At 37.0% G+C, this 15698-nt stretch overlaps 1 protein-coding gene across 1 annotated transcript; it reads left to right on the forward strand.

The window, feature by feature from the left end:
• Positions 1-7337: 7337 nt before the first annotated feature.
• Positions 7338-7679, forward strand: LOC110919729. The gene has a single exon (XM_022163988.1). The coding sequence runs from the start codon at positions 7338-7340 to the stop codon at positions 7677-7679; it is 342 nt and encodes a 113-aa protein (XP_022019680.1).
• Positions 7680-15698: the final 8019 nt, after the last annotated feature.

Here is a 15698-nt window from a genome sequence, read left to right on the forward strand (position 1 = left end):
AGAGGTGTTAACCCATTGTGAAAACTCCACCAATTCAAAACATCTATGCACCGTATGTCCTAATTTGTTGCAATGTGTGCATTTTAGATTTGCGTTAGGACCTCTACTAATTTTTCTTCTCTTTTCATAAAAGTGGCCGGACTTTGAAGAAGGAAAAGAAGTAAATTGAGCCATTAGCCAAAAAATTTCACAAGCACACACAACCTTCATTTAGAGTTTAAAATAATTCTTGTATCTACGGCCGACCACCAACAGCCAAAAAAGATGAACCACACAAGTGATTCAAATACACTACACAGTCCCAATCGAAATATATAGAACCAAAACTAGAAAGGATTGTTTTATTATTGAAAAAAAATAGATTGCTTAAAAATAAAATTTTCTCTTTTTCTTAGAAAAAAATCCTAAATGATGAAATTGATTATCCTCGAAAAGATCAGATTCCTTTATTATTAAATTTTGAAAAAAATAAAGATTGTTTATGGGTTGTATATGTCTCCAACAAATTACTAGAATTGAGTAAAAAAAATATATTTATTATTAAGCCATGAGGAGACAAGTTATTATCATCCAATTAGTCAACCTACGCAAGAGATACAATTGCAGAAACCCAGTTCGGAGTTTGGACTGAAATCGCCCCAACTAAAAAAGATTATCTATCATTTTTTACCCTATAATTACACTAAAAACAATTATCTTTTTCTCTCTCATTTCAATTAAATAATATTTTTTTTATCCTATCCACCATTACCTTTTCTCTCACTTCCACTCACAACCACTTTCAAAATATATTAAAAAATTATAGAGGGTGAACAGTATCCCTTCAAATATACATATGAACAGTAACATATTCTCTCCTCCACTCACAACCACCTTTTATACCTTTTATAATATGAAAACCTCTTCTCATAGATTTTGGTGGCTAGGATGTGAATGCTCTAACAGCTTCTTTTTATACGATTTTCTCAAAACCCGACAAGTACAACCTCAACTCGAAGAACCGATCAAGAACTAAGACGGATATTAGAGCCTTAGCTCTGATACCATGTTAGAAATGGTAATCCAAACTTTTATTTCAAAACAAAAACTCATAAATATAAGATACCTATAACAGATTGAAGTTCTTGAATGATAATAACGAGGAAGCAGGAACACACAAACATGGGCCGAATAAACTTGAGCAGGAGTAAAACAAAAGAATATGTTTGGCCCATAAGAGATTATAGAAGCCCATGAGAAAACAAGTCACACCACAGGTCCAATACATGAAAAATAAAACCAGAAGAAATATTAGAGCAGATAAAAAAATAGTTTGGATTATAAAATCATAGACGTAGCCATAGAGTCTTAGGATATTAGGGCGTCTAAGGTGGCTTTGTATTTCGACTTCCCTGCGAAGCTGGTGATCCACTCGACCAAAAAAACCCCATTCGAACCTTTCCTTAACACAGTTTCTGTAAACGCTTTATCTCAACATAACTTCTGTAATCGCTTTGTCATTCGTTGGAGCCTTTGTAATTACTTTGTCCTTTGCCGGACCACTATAATTTACTTGTCATATGCAATTATGGTTCTTCAGCTGAAGATGAAGGTTGAGACAAAGATCAAGGTTGAAGATGATGTAAATTAGTGGATTATGATCAAATACAAAGGATAAAATAAATAAGAAGGATTCTAGTCCATTGATCTTAAAAAATAAAATAAATAAGAAGGATTCTATTCCATTGATCTTATATTTGGAGGGTTGAGATTAGTTTTAAAGAAAAGAAAATAATGGAAGGGCATAAATGGAATCATTCATTTATGGATTTTCTCTCTTCACGTGCAAGACATGACAATTCCCCCGCCAATTTAAAACGTCCATAATTTTTTCATACCACATTTAAAAAAAAAATTCACCATAATAAAGAGCGTCTTTTTATTGACTATCATATTGTCATATAAAAATAAAATAAATAATTTCATTTTTACTAGGGTTTTTTTTTTTTTTTTTTTTTTTTTTTTTTTTTTTTTTGCATTGTGTTAAAGGTTCTGGCCATTGTGTCTTTTAACTGGGTTTTAATCATTACGTTTTAATTTGGGTTATTATCATTGTGTTATTATACATTGTGTTATTATCAAAACCTATAACATAATGTTAATTTGGGTTCTACCCATTGTAATTTTATAAGAACCTATAACACAATATATGACATAATAAAGATAGTTTTATATCTGGGTTTTCTATACATTGTGTTATTTGTTCTAGTCATGGTGTTTAATCTATTATCCATTGTGTTTTAATATATTTTCCATTGTGTTTTAATCTTTTGTTCATTGTGTTTTAGTTTGTTGTACATTGTGTCTTCACCTGCCCCTCCATTGTGTCTTTTATCTGTTGTCATCAATTATGTTTTTTATCTGTTGTCATCAATTGTGTTTTTATTTAGTTTGATACTTATTGTATTATACGTTATGGCCATTGTGTTATACTTTATAGTCATTATGTTTTGGTTTGTTGTCCATTATGACTTTATCTGTTGTCCTTAATTGTGTTTTTTATCTACTTTTAATTGTGTTTTACGTCATGCCCATTCTGTAATACGCAATTGGGTTTTTGATTTTTTTTTTGAAAAATATAACAATATGGTACTCATACTAGATGGTCAACAACAAAGGGCTTTTATTTTAGTAGTACCAAAATGTATAAAATGGCATTCCTCGCTATGAGGTCGATGATTCGAGTCATGCGTTAGACAATGATGTAGAATTTAGAAGTAGAGTAGATATTCTTTTTATTAGCTCGCTAATATCATATCCTTGTCTATATATGTTGGCGATTACCATGAGATTTTTTTAATGGCAATGCTTACTCACTCCTAGTTTACACTAAATTAATCCTAAGCTACTACTTGCTTGGGATTGAACCCAAGACATCCCCCTAAGACTATACGGAGTGAGAGGGTATGAAAAGTGTGCGTTATGCGACATGTGGCAGCCACGTCAGCACACGTCAGAAAACTAGTGTGGTGCAAAAAAAGAGAGGAGTGGGACAAAGTGTGAAAAGGTGACGTTATTCGATACTGGAACCCCACTTTTTATTGCCCGTCTACCTTCTGTTTTAATGTAACTTGGCAAGTATGAATAAAAATGTTATATTATTACAAAAAAAAAAAAATCACTAATACTAATATAATAAATAACATTAATAAAAATTACATAATTTAAAAAAACGAAACTTAAAAAGATCGAAACTAAAAAAAACCAAACTAACTACGATATTTTGCCTTGATTTCATCTATCAATTTCTCGTACATTTCTCTATCTTCGTCTCCAAAGTGATCTGTTTTCATAGGCAGGAATTTCATATCCGATCGCTTTTCTTTCGTCAAGTCATTCTTGATTTTCAAATTTATTTTTCATTCGAAAACCTTGAGAACTTTTTCTTTGTGGGTGTTTCTTTCGCCAAGTCCTTCTCGTTCTGTATTTCGCCTACATCATAGGGGTTGCTAGGATCAAAGGTGCGGTTGTGCGGATGCATATTTTTTTTATAAAATGTAGAGAGATGTTATATATTTTTAGAATTGGGTAGAAGAGAATGTGGTAAAATTAGTTGAATAGGTTGGGTTTCTATAAGGTGAGTTAATTAATTTTTTAGAATTGAAAATCTTTCCTTTAGCCGTTACCCCAACTGCTATAAGCCAAACCAACTGAACCACGCCACCTCATCACCTCATTTCACTCCACGCCGGTGGAGATGTTGCCACCCCACACACAATGCCGCCCTCCACGCCGTTCGCGGGCCGGTCGGCCCGGCGTGCAGAGGCCACAACGCCGTATTTCCACGCCCACTCCGTCTGGTCTAAGAGACAAGAGTCTCTACCAAATGAGCTAACCTTACATTGCCATGAGTTTTATATAGCGTATATGGAGAATAATGAATGATAAGACTTTTAATAACAAAGATCGAACATATATCTACGTCACTTGTGAAGAAATTAAGGCGAGAGGATATTTATGTGTTAAGAATCATGAGGACTTGGTACATATAGATTGGACACATCGGTATAGTTTCAAATAGTGTAAACTCTCCAAACAATGAAGATTAATGTTTGTTTTCGATGGCTAGCTTCTAATTAGTATATTTTATTTTATAAAAATCTCTGCTTATAAAAGTTATCTATATATCGGATTTATTTACGAACATGCATGAAAGTGAAAGGTGGCGTACGGAGGAGACAGATTGAATATGTCAAATTTTCTAAGTCTGTACGGGTTTCCACTACAAACTGTCAAAACATTCCCAAGTCCAGATTTTGAAAGTATGTACGGGTTTACACTTGTAAACATTCCCAAGTCCAGATTTTGAACAGGTCTTCCTAAAAATAGAAAAGGACCTTTTTTTTTTCTTCGTAAGCATTGTGCCTTGCACATGAAGGTATTGTTTTCATTTCACATTCTCAAGGGCTATTGTGTAAAAAACTTTAATTGAGGGACTATTTCTGTAAAAAAATAAAAAATTAAAGTATAGATAAAAAACCTTTGCACAGAAGAGCTCTCCGATCGAACCAAACCCTAACAATTCCCCCAATTTCACCAAAATCATATCCTCAGAAGACGAATTGGAAGATCTATAACAACCTCCAGCGATGAAGCTTAAAAACATCTCATCAATTACACCACAAGCTGATGAAAGGGTCTTGTGCCTTTATACTTTACAACCCCAAACGCAAACACACACCGTCCTCTGATTTTAAGCTTTAATTTGTTGATTTTAAGATTTAATCGGTTAGGTTTATCTTTATGGGCACATATAAATATATTACACTGATATTTGCAAATGATTGATATTATTATTGGCTTTCAATATCGCCAGAATTGAATATCCAAATGACGTTCAGTTTGAAGTCAATTTTCTTGTACGTCTTTTAGTTTGAAATGAGTTATTGGCTTTCAATATCACCAGAATTGAACCAACCCGAATTTTTTTATGTTTGGACATGAAATAGAAACACTTAAAAAAGTGAACCCCTTGGAAAAAAATCCTGGATCCGCCACTGCTCCTAAGGGTTTATCAGGACACGTAAACGACACGTAGGATCCACGTCAGCCAGTGAGCTTTATTACGTTCCCTTTTAACTTGCAGGGTATGGGATGGAGCCCCCGTTATCATTACCTCATTATTTTTTTATTTATATATTTATTTTTTTTATATAAATGGCAATTTTAAAAACTAGAAAATTAAAAAAAAACATCATTTCATTAAAAAAATAAAAACATTACAAAGTCATTAAAAAAACACAAGTTACTAGAAAAAAAAACTACATATATTTCGCCCGAATTTGTGCCTTACGAGCCTCCAAAATGACTCGGTCCTCCGCTAGCTTTGACAAATCTCTCACGAGAAAATCCATGTCTTTTTGGATTTATTTTTCCATTCTCATTTGTTGATTTTTTTTCCTAATGGAGATTATTTTGTTGAGACTTGCCTCGAAGTCGCTCAACTTTGACGGGCCATCTGATGGCGTTGAAGAAGACTTCCCTCGTGCCGCTGCCTTACTTTTATCCCTACCAGTTGGTCGAGGCAGCTCTTCTGGTTCTTCAAATTCGTCAACATCGCCGTTTAGATTAATTATTGTACGAGCGTCGGACCCTGATGGTTCGGTGGTGGATGTCGATTTTGACCGTTTAGACCTAGGCGGGTTGGGTCGAACGATGGTACAAGATGCCACTTGGGAGATTTGCGAAGAAGCTCCCATGTTGTTACCAACGTAAAAACATGCCCATGGTACAATCTATAGTCGTTGTGGGCTTGGGTCATGACGTCGACGTCGCTCGAACCACTTTTTCTTCGACTACTGTTGACGAGATTAGTTTATATGTTGTTGAAATTGGTAACCTTCGTCCTCATAGCATCCCCATTTTCCCGAAAAAGAGTCGAGCATTCAATATTCGTCACGACCCATTGCGGCGAAAAACTTCTCACGTATACACCCCAAAATATCTTTAAATCTTGGTATGTTTTGAGGTATGTTTGGGGGAAAACATGGGGGATGAGAATAATACCCGTAAAAATCGGGCATCGGTGGAGTGGTGGGATGAGGAGAAGTTGGGGTGCTTGGTGGCATCAGATAATATCCAAGCTCACCCATACGCGGGTCTCGCCGATACTGGTTCTCTTGCTCGTTGTTTTGTAAAGTTTGCCACAACGGATTGCTCGGGTCCCATGGGTTTAGGTTGTTGGGAAACATTGTAGAGAAACTTATAAAAAAAACGTGTAAAGAAAGGTATTAAAAAAGGTAGAGAAAGTGAAAGGAATAGTATAAAAAATGTGAAGAAGCTTGGGTATTTATAGGATTACTTTATAAAAAAGGAAATCAATTTTTTTTAAATGTTACCGTTCAACTGTAACAAATATTTAATTCTCTTCGTTCCACGCGATTGCTGCTCGTTACCTCTATGGAGCCCCAACTATAGCGCCCCCCCCCCCCCCCCTCCCCCCCCCCCCGATTTGCTCGGTGTGGAAGTATAGCGTCTAGGGGCGCAATAGACGATGACTTAGCCTGAGTGGCGCTCCCACACCCTCCGGCCTTATAAACAATATATACTTCAAAACTTATAATAACTCTAGAACATATTTAAATGTGATATCGGAGATATATATTTTTTTACCCTTGAATATAAAAGTGGGATATTTTTACTACTTTGTGATTTTGACGAAAATTATTATTATTGTTATTATTATTGTACTTTAATTACATTTATGATATTATTATTATGATTTTTTTAAACTAATGTCGTTTACATGTGATACAAGTTTAGTTCAAAAATTGAAAAAGTAAATGATAATTATTTTATTTTTTACCATGACAGACAAACCGATACCTTCCAAAACACTAAACATTTCGGTAGCGGTGCTTATATCCGTTTTTCGGTCCTCCCAACTGCCGAGGTGATACCACCTCGCAGACCGCCACCCTACAAGCCTGAGTCTGGGGGTAAATCCGCTACCGTAGGGGCATTGGGAGCGAGCCATAGGACTCGAACCCGCCACCTCCGGGTTAGAATGCGGGCAGGTGGCCATTGGGCTGACACCCAATGGTTTTGTTTTTCGGTTTTCACTACAAGAAACTACCACTTTTAGCGGCGACAGGCAAAATGTCACCGCTATTGATCAATCCGCGTCCCGGAGTCTGAAACCAAACCCCAGCCGTTGATCCTTATCCTGATCTAATGGTTGGGGAGTTAAAGGGCATTAGCGGCGACAAGAGGATAGGCATTAGGGGCGACAGCTGTCTCCGCTAAAAGTCAATCCGTGTGAAGCTTGAAAAGAGCTGATCTCTTCCCTTGATGAGAGGATGATCCAATGGTTTGGGCTCATTCAAGCTTTCTCTCCCTTAAAGAAACACAATCACCCACAAACACAAACACAATCACCAAACTCCATTATCTTCACCAACAACAATAACCCGCTACAACGACCACCGGATCGCCACCACCATGAAGCTACCACCACCACCCTGAAGCTCCACCCACCACGGTTGGACCGCCATCATCAAGCTCCACCACCACCATTGGACCGGCTGCACCACCACCACCGTCAAGCTCCGTCATCCACCGTTGAACTGTCATCATCAAGCTCCACCACCATTATCAAGCTCCATCACCACCATTATCAAGCTGCACCACCACCACCGTGAAGCTCCGTCAACCTACGTTGAACCATCGTTGAACCGCCATCATCAAGCTCAAGTTCCGGCCAGTTTGGTTTTATTGTTTAGAAAATGTATAGTTATGTAATGTTTTGTATAGAATTTGTATATAAAATGTATAGTTAATGTATAGTTATATCGACAAGCTCAAGAATCCATTTTTGAGATGAGAATTTGAATGAAAAGTAATGTAATCTTTAAATTTATTAGTTCCGACAAGTTTTTGATAAACGATTTATTAATTCCACACGTTATGTAATCTCCGGAAAACTATCTCAGGCGATCTTTCCTGCGAATTCTCCGGGAAGAGCATTAGCGACGACAACTTCTATAGCGGCGCAAAACTGGGCAATAGCGGCGCAGCTATACCGGCGACCCTTTAGCGGCCACATGTCGCCGCTAAAGGTTAATAGTGGCGACAAAATAGGGCAATAGCGGCGACTCCTGGCGCCGCTAAAGGTGCCCTTTTTTGTAGTGTTTTAGGCATAAAATTTGTTAAAGACGGAGTTCTGTTCGCAACGTAATATCTTTCTTTATATTCTGAGTTAAAAGCGGTACTCGCCCCGTTGTTGTTCGGATGAGATCAATTCAGTTTGTCATGATAAAGAACAAAATAATAAATTATATTTGACATGTTCGCTTTGAATAAAACATTTATCACCACATAGATAAAAATAAGCACGTCGCATTATGTTATTACAATAACGTAAAGGTAAACGTTGTCACATAATTTCAAATTTGTAAAACAAGGTCTACGAGGCCGAGTACTCACCGAGTAATCGCTACAAGGTACGTTGTCGAGGCGATTTCCTTCAAGTCCGCCTAATTACTCGGAATCGAATAAATGTGGTCACCCTCGGTCATAATCGGATCTTGTTGGTCAACCCACGCCGAGTTTGACTTTTAAAATAATAAAACATAATTTTTTTTGTCTAATATATTAAAGAATAAATATCACTTTAAGGAATGAATACCAATTTTTGAAATATTTCACTATTTGAACATGTATTTTTTAAGTTATCTACTTGTCTTGATATTCATGTATTTTATTATAAATGTTAATAAACTTATCATATTTGAATTAAACCATACCAAAAAAAGGTTTTGTTATTTTGTTATAAAGTTCTGCTAAACCTTGCCACAAAATATGTCATTACTTTAAATATCTCTTTATATAATTTTTAATGTTAATAATATTTTTGAATTAAACAATACCAAAATAGATTTTTATGAAGCTTTTTATATAAATTAATAATGATAATGATATTTTCAAATAAAATTGCCAAATTTGTATTCATGTTTTACTATGTTATTTTAAGAGTAAATTACAAGTTTTGTCCTTTATGTTTACACCAAATTGCATGCGCTGTCCATTAGCGCAAAAATTTACAGTTTTGTCCTTAACGTTTCAAAATCCTGCACGTTATGTCCTTTAGGCCAAACCCAGTTAGATTTTTTGGTTAAATCTGGTCATGTGCCTTGCACATGAGGGTATTGTTTTCATTTCACATTCTCAAGGGCTATTGTGTAAAAAACTTTAATTGAGGGACTATTTCTGTAAAAAAAATAAAAAATTAAAGTATAGATAAAAAACCTTTGCACAGAAGAGCTCTCCGATCGAACCAAACCCTAACAATTCCCCCAATTTCACCAAAATCATATCATCAGAAGACGAATTGGAAGATCTATAACAACCTCCAGCTATGAAGCTTAAAAACATCTCATTAATTACACCACAAGCTGATGAAAGGGTCTTGTGCCTTTATACTTTACAGCCCCAAACGCAAACACACACCGTCCTCTGATTTTAAGTTTTAATTTGTTGATTTTAAGATTTAATCGGTTAGGTTTATCTTTATGGGCACATATAAATATATTACACTGATATTTGCAAATGATTGATATTATTATTGGCTTTCAATATCGCCAGAATTGAATATCCAAATGACGTTCAGTTTGAAGTCAATTTTCTTGTACGTCTTTTAGTTTGAAATGAGTTATGCTACGAAATATAATTTATATTGATAAAGATGCATCTCATTGGACAAGTACCTTGTGGAGACGAAATTTAGAACGATAGGTTTGAACCTCGTAAGGAACAACTGTAGGTATGTTTTCGTTATTCGTAAAGACCATCTTATTTAAATTACGTGTTGTCATTATTGTATCGTATTTTTTATTATGTGATGAACCTTACCCGACCAGAATCGTCGAACCAACCCGTATTTTTTTATGTTTGGACATGAAATTGAAACACTTAAAAAAGTGAACCCCTTGGAAAAAAATCCTGGATCCGCCACTGCTCCTAAGGGTTTATCAGGACACGTAAACGACACGTAGGATCCACGTCAGCCAGTGAGCTTTATTACGTTCCCTTTTAACTTGCAGGGTATGGGATGGAGCCCCCGTTATCATTACCTCATTATTTTTTTATTTATATATTTATTTTTTTATATAAATGGCAATTTTAATAACTAGAAAATTAAAAAAAACTTCATTTCATTAAAAAAATAAAAACATTACAAAGTCATTAAAAAAACACAAGTTACTAGAAAAAAAACTACATATATTTCGCCCGAATTTGTGCCTTACGAGCCTCCAAAATGACTCGGTCCTCCGCTAGCTTTGACAAATCTCTCACGAGAAAATCCATGTCTTTTTGGATTTATTTCTCCATTCTCATTTGTTGATCTTTTTTCCTAATGGAGATTATTTTGTTGAGACTTGCCTCGAAGTCGCTCAACTTTGACGGGCCATCTGATGGCGTTGAAGAAGACTTCCCTCGTGCCGCTGCCTTACTTTTATCCCTACCAGTTGGTCGAGGCAGCTCTTCTGGTTCTTCAAATTCGTCAACATCGCCGTTTAGATTAATTATTATGCGAGCATCGGACCCTGATGGTTCGGTGGTGGATGTCGATTTGGACCGTTTAGACCTAGGCGGGTTGGGTCGAACGATGGTACAAGATGCCACTTGGGAGATTTGCGAAGAAGCTCCCATGTTGTTACCAACGTAAAAACATGCCCATGGTACAATCTATAGTCGTTGTGGGCTTGGGTCATGACGTCGACGTCGCTCGAACCACTTTTTCTTCGACTACTGTTGACGAGATTAGTTTATATGTTGTTGAAATTGGTAACCTTCGTCCTCATAGCACCCCATTTTCCCGAAAAAGAGTCGAGCATTCGATATTCGCCACGACCCATTGCGGCGAAAAACTTCTCACGTATACACCCCAAAATATCTTTAAATCTTGGTATGTTTTGAGGTATGTTTGGGGGAAAACATGGGGGATGAGAATAATACCCGTAAAAATCGGGCATCGGTGGAGTGGTGGGATGAGGAGAAGTTGGGGTGCTTGGTGGCATCAGATAATATCCAAGCTCACCCATACGCGGGTCTCGCCGATACTGGTTCTCTTGCTCGTTGTTTTGTAAAGTTTGCCACAACGGATTGCTCGGGTCCCATGGGTTTAGGTTGTTGGGAAACATTGTAGAGAAAATTATAAAAAAAACGTGTAAAGAAAGGTATCAAAAAAGGTAGAGAAAGTGAAAGGAATGGTATAAAAAAAGTGAAGAAACTTGGGTATTTATAGGATTACTTTATAAAAAAGGAAATCAATTTTTTTAAATGTTACCGTTCAACTGTAACAAATGTTTAATTCTCTTCGTTCCACGCGATTGCTGCTCGTTACCTCTATGGAGCCCCAACTATAGCGCCCCCCTCCCCCCCCCCCCCCCGATTTGCTCGGTGTGGAAGTATAGCGTCTAGGAGCGCAACAGACGATGAGTTGGCCTGAGTGGCGCTCCCACACCCTCCGGCCTTATAAACAATATATACTTCAAAACTTATAATAACTCTAGAACATATTTAAATGTGATATCAGAGATATATATTTTTTTACCCTTGAATATAAAAGTGGGATATTTTTACTACTTTGTGATTTTGACGAAAATTATTATTATTGTTATTATTGTACTTTAATTACATTTATGATATTATTATTATGATTTTTTTAAACTAATGTCGTTTACATGTGATACAAGTTTAGTTCAAAAATTGAAAAAGTAAATGATAATTATTTTATTTTTTACCATGACAGACAAACCGATACCTTCCAAAACACTAAACATTTCGGTAGCGGTGCTTATATCCGTTTTTCGGTCCTCCCAACCGCCGAGGTGATACCACCTCGCAGACCGCCACCCTACAAGCCTGAGTCTGGGGGTAAATCCGCTACCGTAGGGGCATTGGGAGCGAGCCATAGGACTCGAACCCGCCACCTCCGGGTTAGAATGCGGGCAGGTGGCCATTGGACTGACACCCAATGGTTTTGTTTTTCGGTTTTCACTACAAGAAACTACCACTTTTAGCGGCGACAGGCAAAATGTCACCGCTATTGATCGATCCGCGTCCCGGAGTCTGAAACCAAACCCCAGCCGTTGATCCTTATCCTGATCTAACGGTTGGGGAGTTAAAGGGCATTAGCGGCGACAAGAGGATAGGCATTAGCGGCGACAGCTGTCTCCGCTAAAAGTCAATCCGTGTGAAGCTTGAAAAGAGCTGATCTCTTCCCTTGATGAGAGGATGATCCAATGGTTTGGGCTCATTCATGCTTTCTCTCCCTTAAAGAAACACAATCACCCACAAACACAAACACAATCACCAAACTCCATCATCTTCACCAACAACAATAACCTGCTACAACGACCACCGGATCGCCACTACCATGAAGCTACCACCACCACCCTGAAGCTCCACCTACCACGGTTGGACCGCCATCATCAAGCTCCACCACCACCATTGGACCGGCTGCACCACCACCACCGTCAAGCTCCGTCATCCACCGTTGAACTGTCATCATCAAGCTCCACCACCATTATCAAGCTCCATCACCACCATTATCAAACTGCACCACCACCACCGTGAAGCTCCGTCAACCTCCGTTGAACCACCGTTGAACCGCCATCATCAAGCTCAAGTTCCGGCCAGTTTGGTTTTATTGTTTAGAAAATGTATAGTTATGTAAAGTTTTGTATAGAATTTGTATATAAAATGTATAGTTAATGTATAGTTATATCGACAAGCTCAAGAATCCATTTTTGAGATGAGAATTTGAATGAAAAGTAATGTAATCTTTAAATTTATTAGTTCCCACAAGTTTTTGATAAACGATTTATTAATTCCACACGTTATGTAATCTTCGGCAAACTATCTCAGGCGATCTTTCCTGCGAATTCTCCGGGAAGAGCATTAGCGACGACAACTTCAATAGCGGCGCAAAACTGGGCAATAGCGGCCCAGCTATACCGGCGACCCTTTAGCGGCCACATGTCGCCGCTAAAGGTTAATAGTGGCGACAAAATAGGGCAATAGCGGCGACACCTGGCGCCGCTAAAGGTGCCCTTTTTTGTAGTGTTTTAGGTATAAAATTTGTTAAAGACGGAGTTCTGTTCGCAACGTAATATCTTTCTTTATATTCCGAGTTAAAAACGGTACTCGCCCCGTTGTTGTTCGGATGAGATCAATTTAGTTTGTCATGATAAAGAACAAAATAATAAATTATATTTGACATGTTCGCTTTGAATAAAACATTTATCACCACATAGATAAAAATAAGCACGTCGCATTATGTTATTACAATAACGTAAAGGTAAACGTTGTCACATAATTTCAAATTTGTAAAACAAGGTCTACGAGGCCGAGTACTCACCGAGTAATCGCTACAAGGTACGTTGTCGAGGCGATTTCCTTCAAGTCCGCCTAATTACTCGGAATCGAATAAATGTGGTCACCCTCGGTCATAATCGGATCTTGTTGGTCAACCCGCGCCGTGTTTGACTTTTAAAATAATAAAACATAATTTTTTTTTGTCTAATATATTAAAGAATAAATATCACTTTAAGGAATGAATACCAATTTTTGAAATATTTCACTATTTGCACATGTATTTTTTAAGTTATCTACTTGTCTTGATATTCATGTATTTTATTATAAATGTTAATAAACTTATCATATTTGAATTAAACCATACCAAATAAAGGTTTTGTTATTTTGTTATAAAGTTCTGCTAAACCTTGCCACAAAATATGTCATTACTTTAAATATCTCTTTATATAATTTTTAATGTTAATAATATTTTTGAATTAAACAATACCAAAATAGATTTTTATGAAGCTTTTTATATAAATTAATAATGATAATGATATTTTCAAATAAAATTGCCAAATTTGTATTCATGTTTTACTATGTTATTTTAAGAGTACATTACAAGTTTTGTCCTTTATGTTTACACCAAATTGCATGCGTTGTCCTTTAGCGCAAAAATTTACGAGTTTTGTCCTTAACGTTTCAAAATCCTGCACGTTATGTCCTTTAGGCCAAACCCAGTTAGATTTTTTGGTTAAATCTGGTCATGTGCCTTGCACATGAGGGTATTGTTTTCATTTCACATTCTCAAGGGCTATTGTGTAAAAAACTTTAATTGAGGGACTATTTCTGTAAAAAAAATAAAAAATTAAAGTATAGATAAAAAAACCTTTGCACAGAAGAGCTCTCCGATCGAACCAAACCCTAACAATTCCCCCAATTTCACCAAAATCATATCCTCAGAAGACGAATTGGAAGATCTATAACAACCTCCAGCGATGAAGCTTAAAAACATCTCATCAATTACACCACAAGCTGATGAAAGGGCGTCTCGAAAGGGCAAAAAGAGGACCAACAGTACCACAACCACCACTGCTCAAACAGAGGACTCTGTTTTAATCACGCTGATTCATCGGTATCCGGATAAGAACGACGATGCTGCGGACGATATGTCGTGTATAAGGCGGAGAAGGTGGAGTTGAGTGAGGATAGGATGAGTGCTGGGAGTTGTAATAGCTCCGGCGACCCAACCTAAGGTTCCGATGGTGTTCACCATCCCACCACCAACCAGACTAATCACTATTCTCCCCTTTCTTGATTCAACCAAAATCCGGTAACTGCCGTTCTTCACCATCTCCGGCAACCGCATCCGGCTTTCTTCAATAATTTATTCAATAATTATCTTCTTCATCCTCTCAATCTATCCGATCAAAACTCTCACTTCATTCATACTCATCGATCGAGATCTGAACTCATACTGTACTCGTTCATCACAAAAACCTCACTCTTTCTGGATCCAACCCATTTTGTACTCACTCATCGATTGACATCTGAACTCATTCTTCCATTATTCTGTAAGTGTTTGCGAATTAAAGTATCTTACTATGTTTTCATATTTTGATTTTTGTTATACTGTACAGGATCTTAATTTGTGGTGAGAGAGAGAAGAGAGAGAGCATCTGTTAGAGAGAGAGAGAAGGGGCAAATTTTTTCTATTTATAAATCTTTTTATTTTTTTACAAACTAGTTAATAAACATAAGATGTTTTACACAATAGCCCCTAGAGAGATTAAAAGACAAGAATGCCCTCATGTGCAAGGCACATGATCAGATTTAACCAAAAAATCTAACTGAGTTAGGGTCAAAGGACATAACGTGCAAGATTTTGGAACATTAAGGACAAATCTTGTAAACTTTTGCGCTAAAGGACAACGCCTGCAATCTGGAGTAAACATAAAGGACAAAACTTGTAATTTACTCTTATTTTAATATTGTAAAGATTGACAATTAATGTATGTGGTCTATATCAATATCTAAGGTTGATTACCACAGGCTTCAAATTACGTGCACAATCCACACTTCGAGATTTGATTTGTGAAACAAATGATTAATACATACGTGACTCATTTTATAGTATATCTATTCAAATGTGATTTGTGTTTAATTTTTGGTGGTTGGATACTAAGACTACGCGGTATGGTGGCCGGCCCTGCCCTGACGAGCTCCGACGCCGCACCCCCACACTGCCCCCTGCCCCGTCTCCTCTACACCGTCGTCCAGAAAACGCCCAAGCCGGGCCTGTTTCTCTCTCCTCTCTCTTCGTTCTCTCTCCTCTCTCTCTCTCTCTCTCTAAAATCAAA

Source organism: Helianthus annuus, chromosome 16 (genome assembly GCF_002127325.2).
Source record: "Helianthus annuus cultivar XRQ/B chromosome 16, HanXRQr2.0-SUNRISE, whole genome shotgun sequence".
In the NCBI taxonomy this organism is placed as follows: domain Eukaryota; kingdom Viridiplantae; phylum Streptophyta; class Magnoliopsida; order Asterales; family Asteraceae; genus Helianthus; species Helianthus annuus.

Bases quoted from the DNA above. Each gene is read 5' to 3' on its own strand.
- LOC110919729 (XM_022163988.1), top strand. From the start codon at position 7,338: ATGATCCAATGGTTTGGGCTCATTCAAGCTTTCTCTCCCTTAAAGAAA.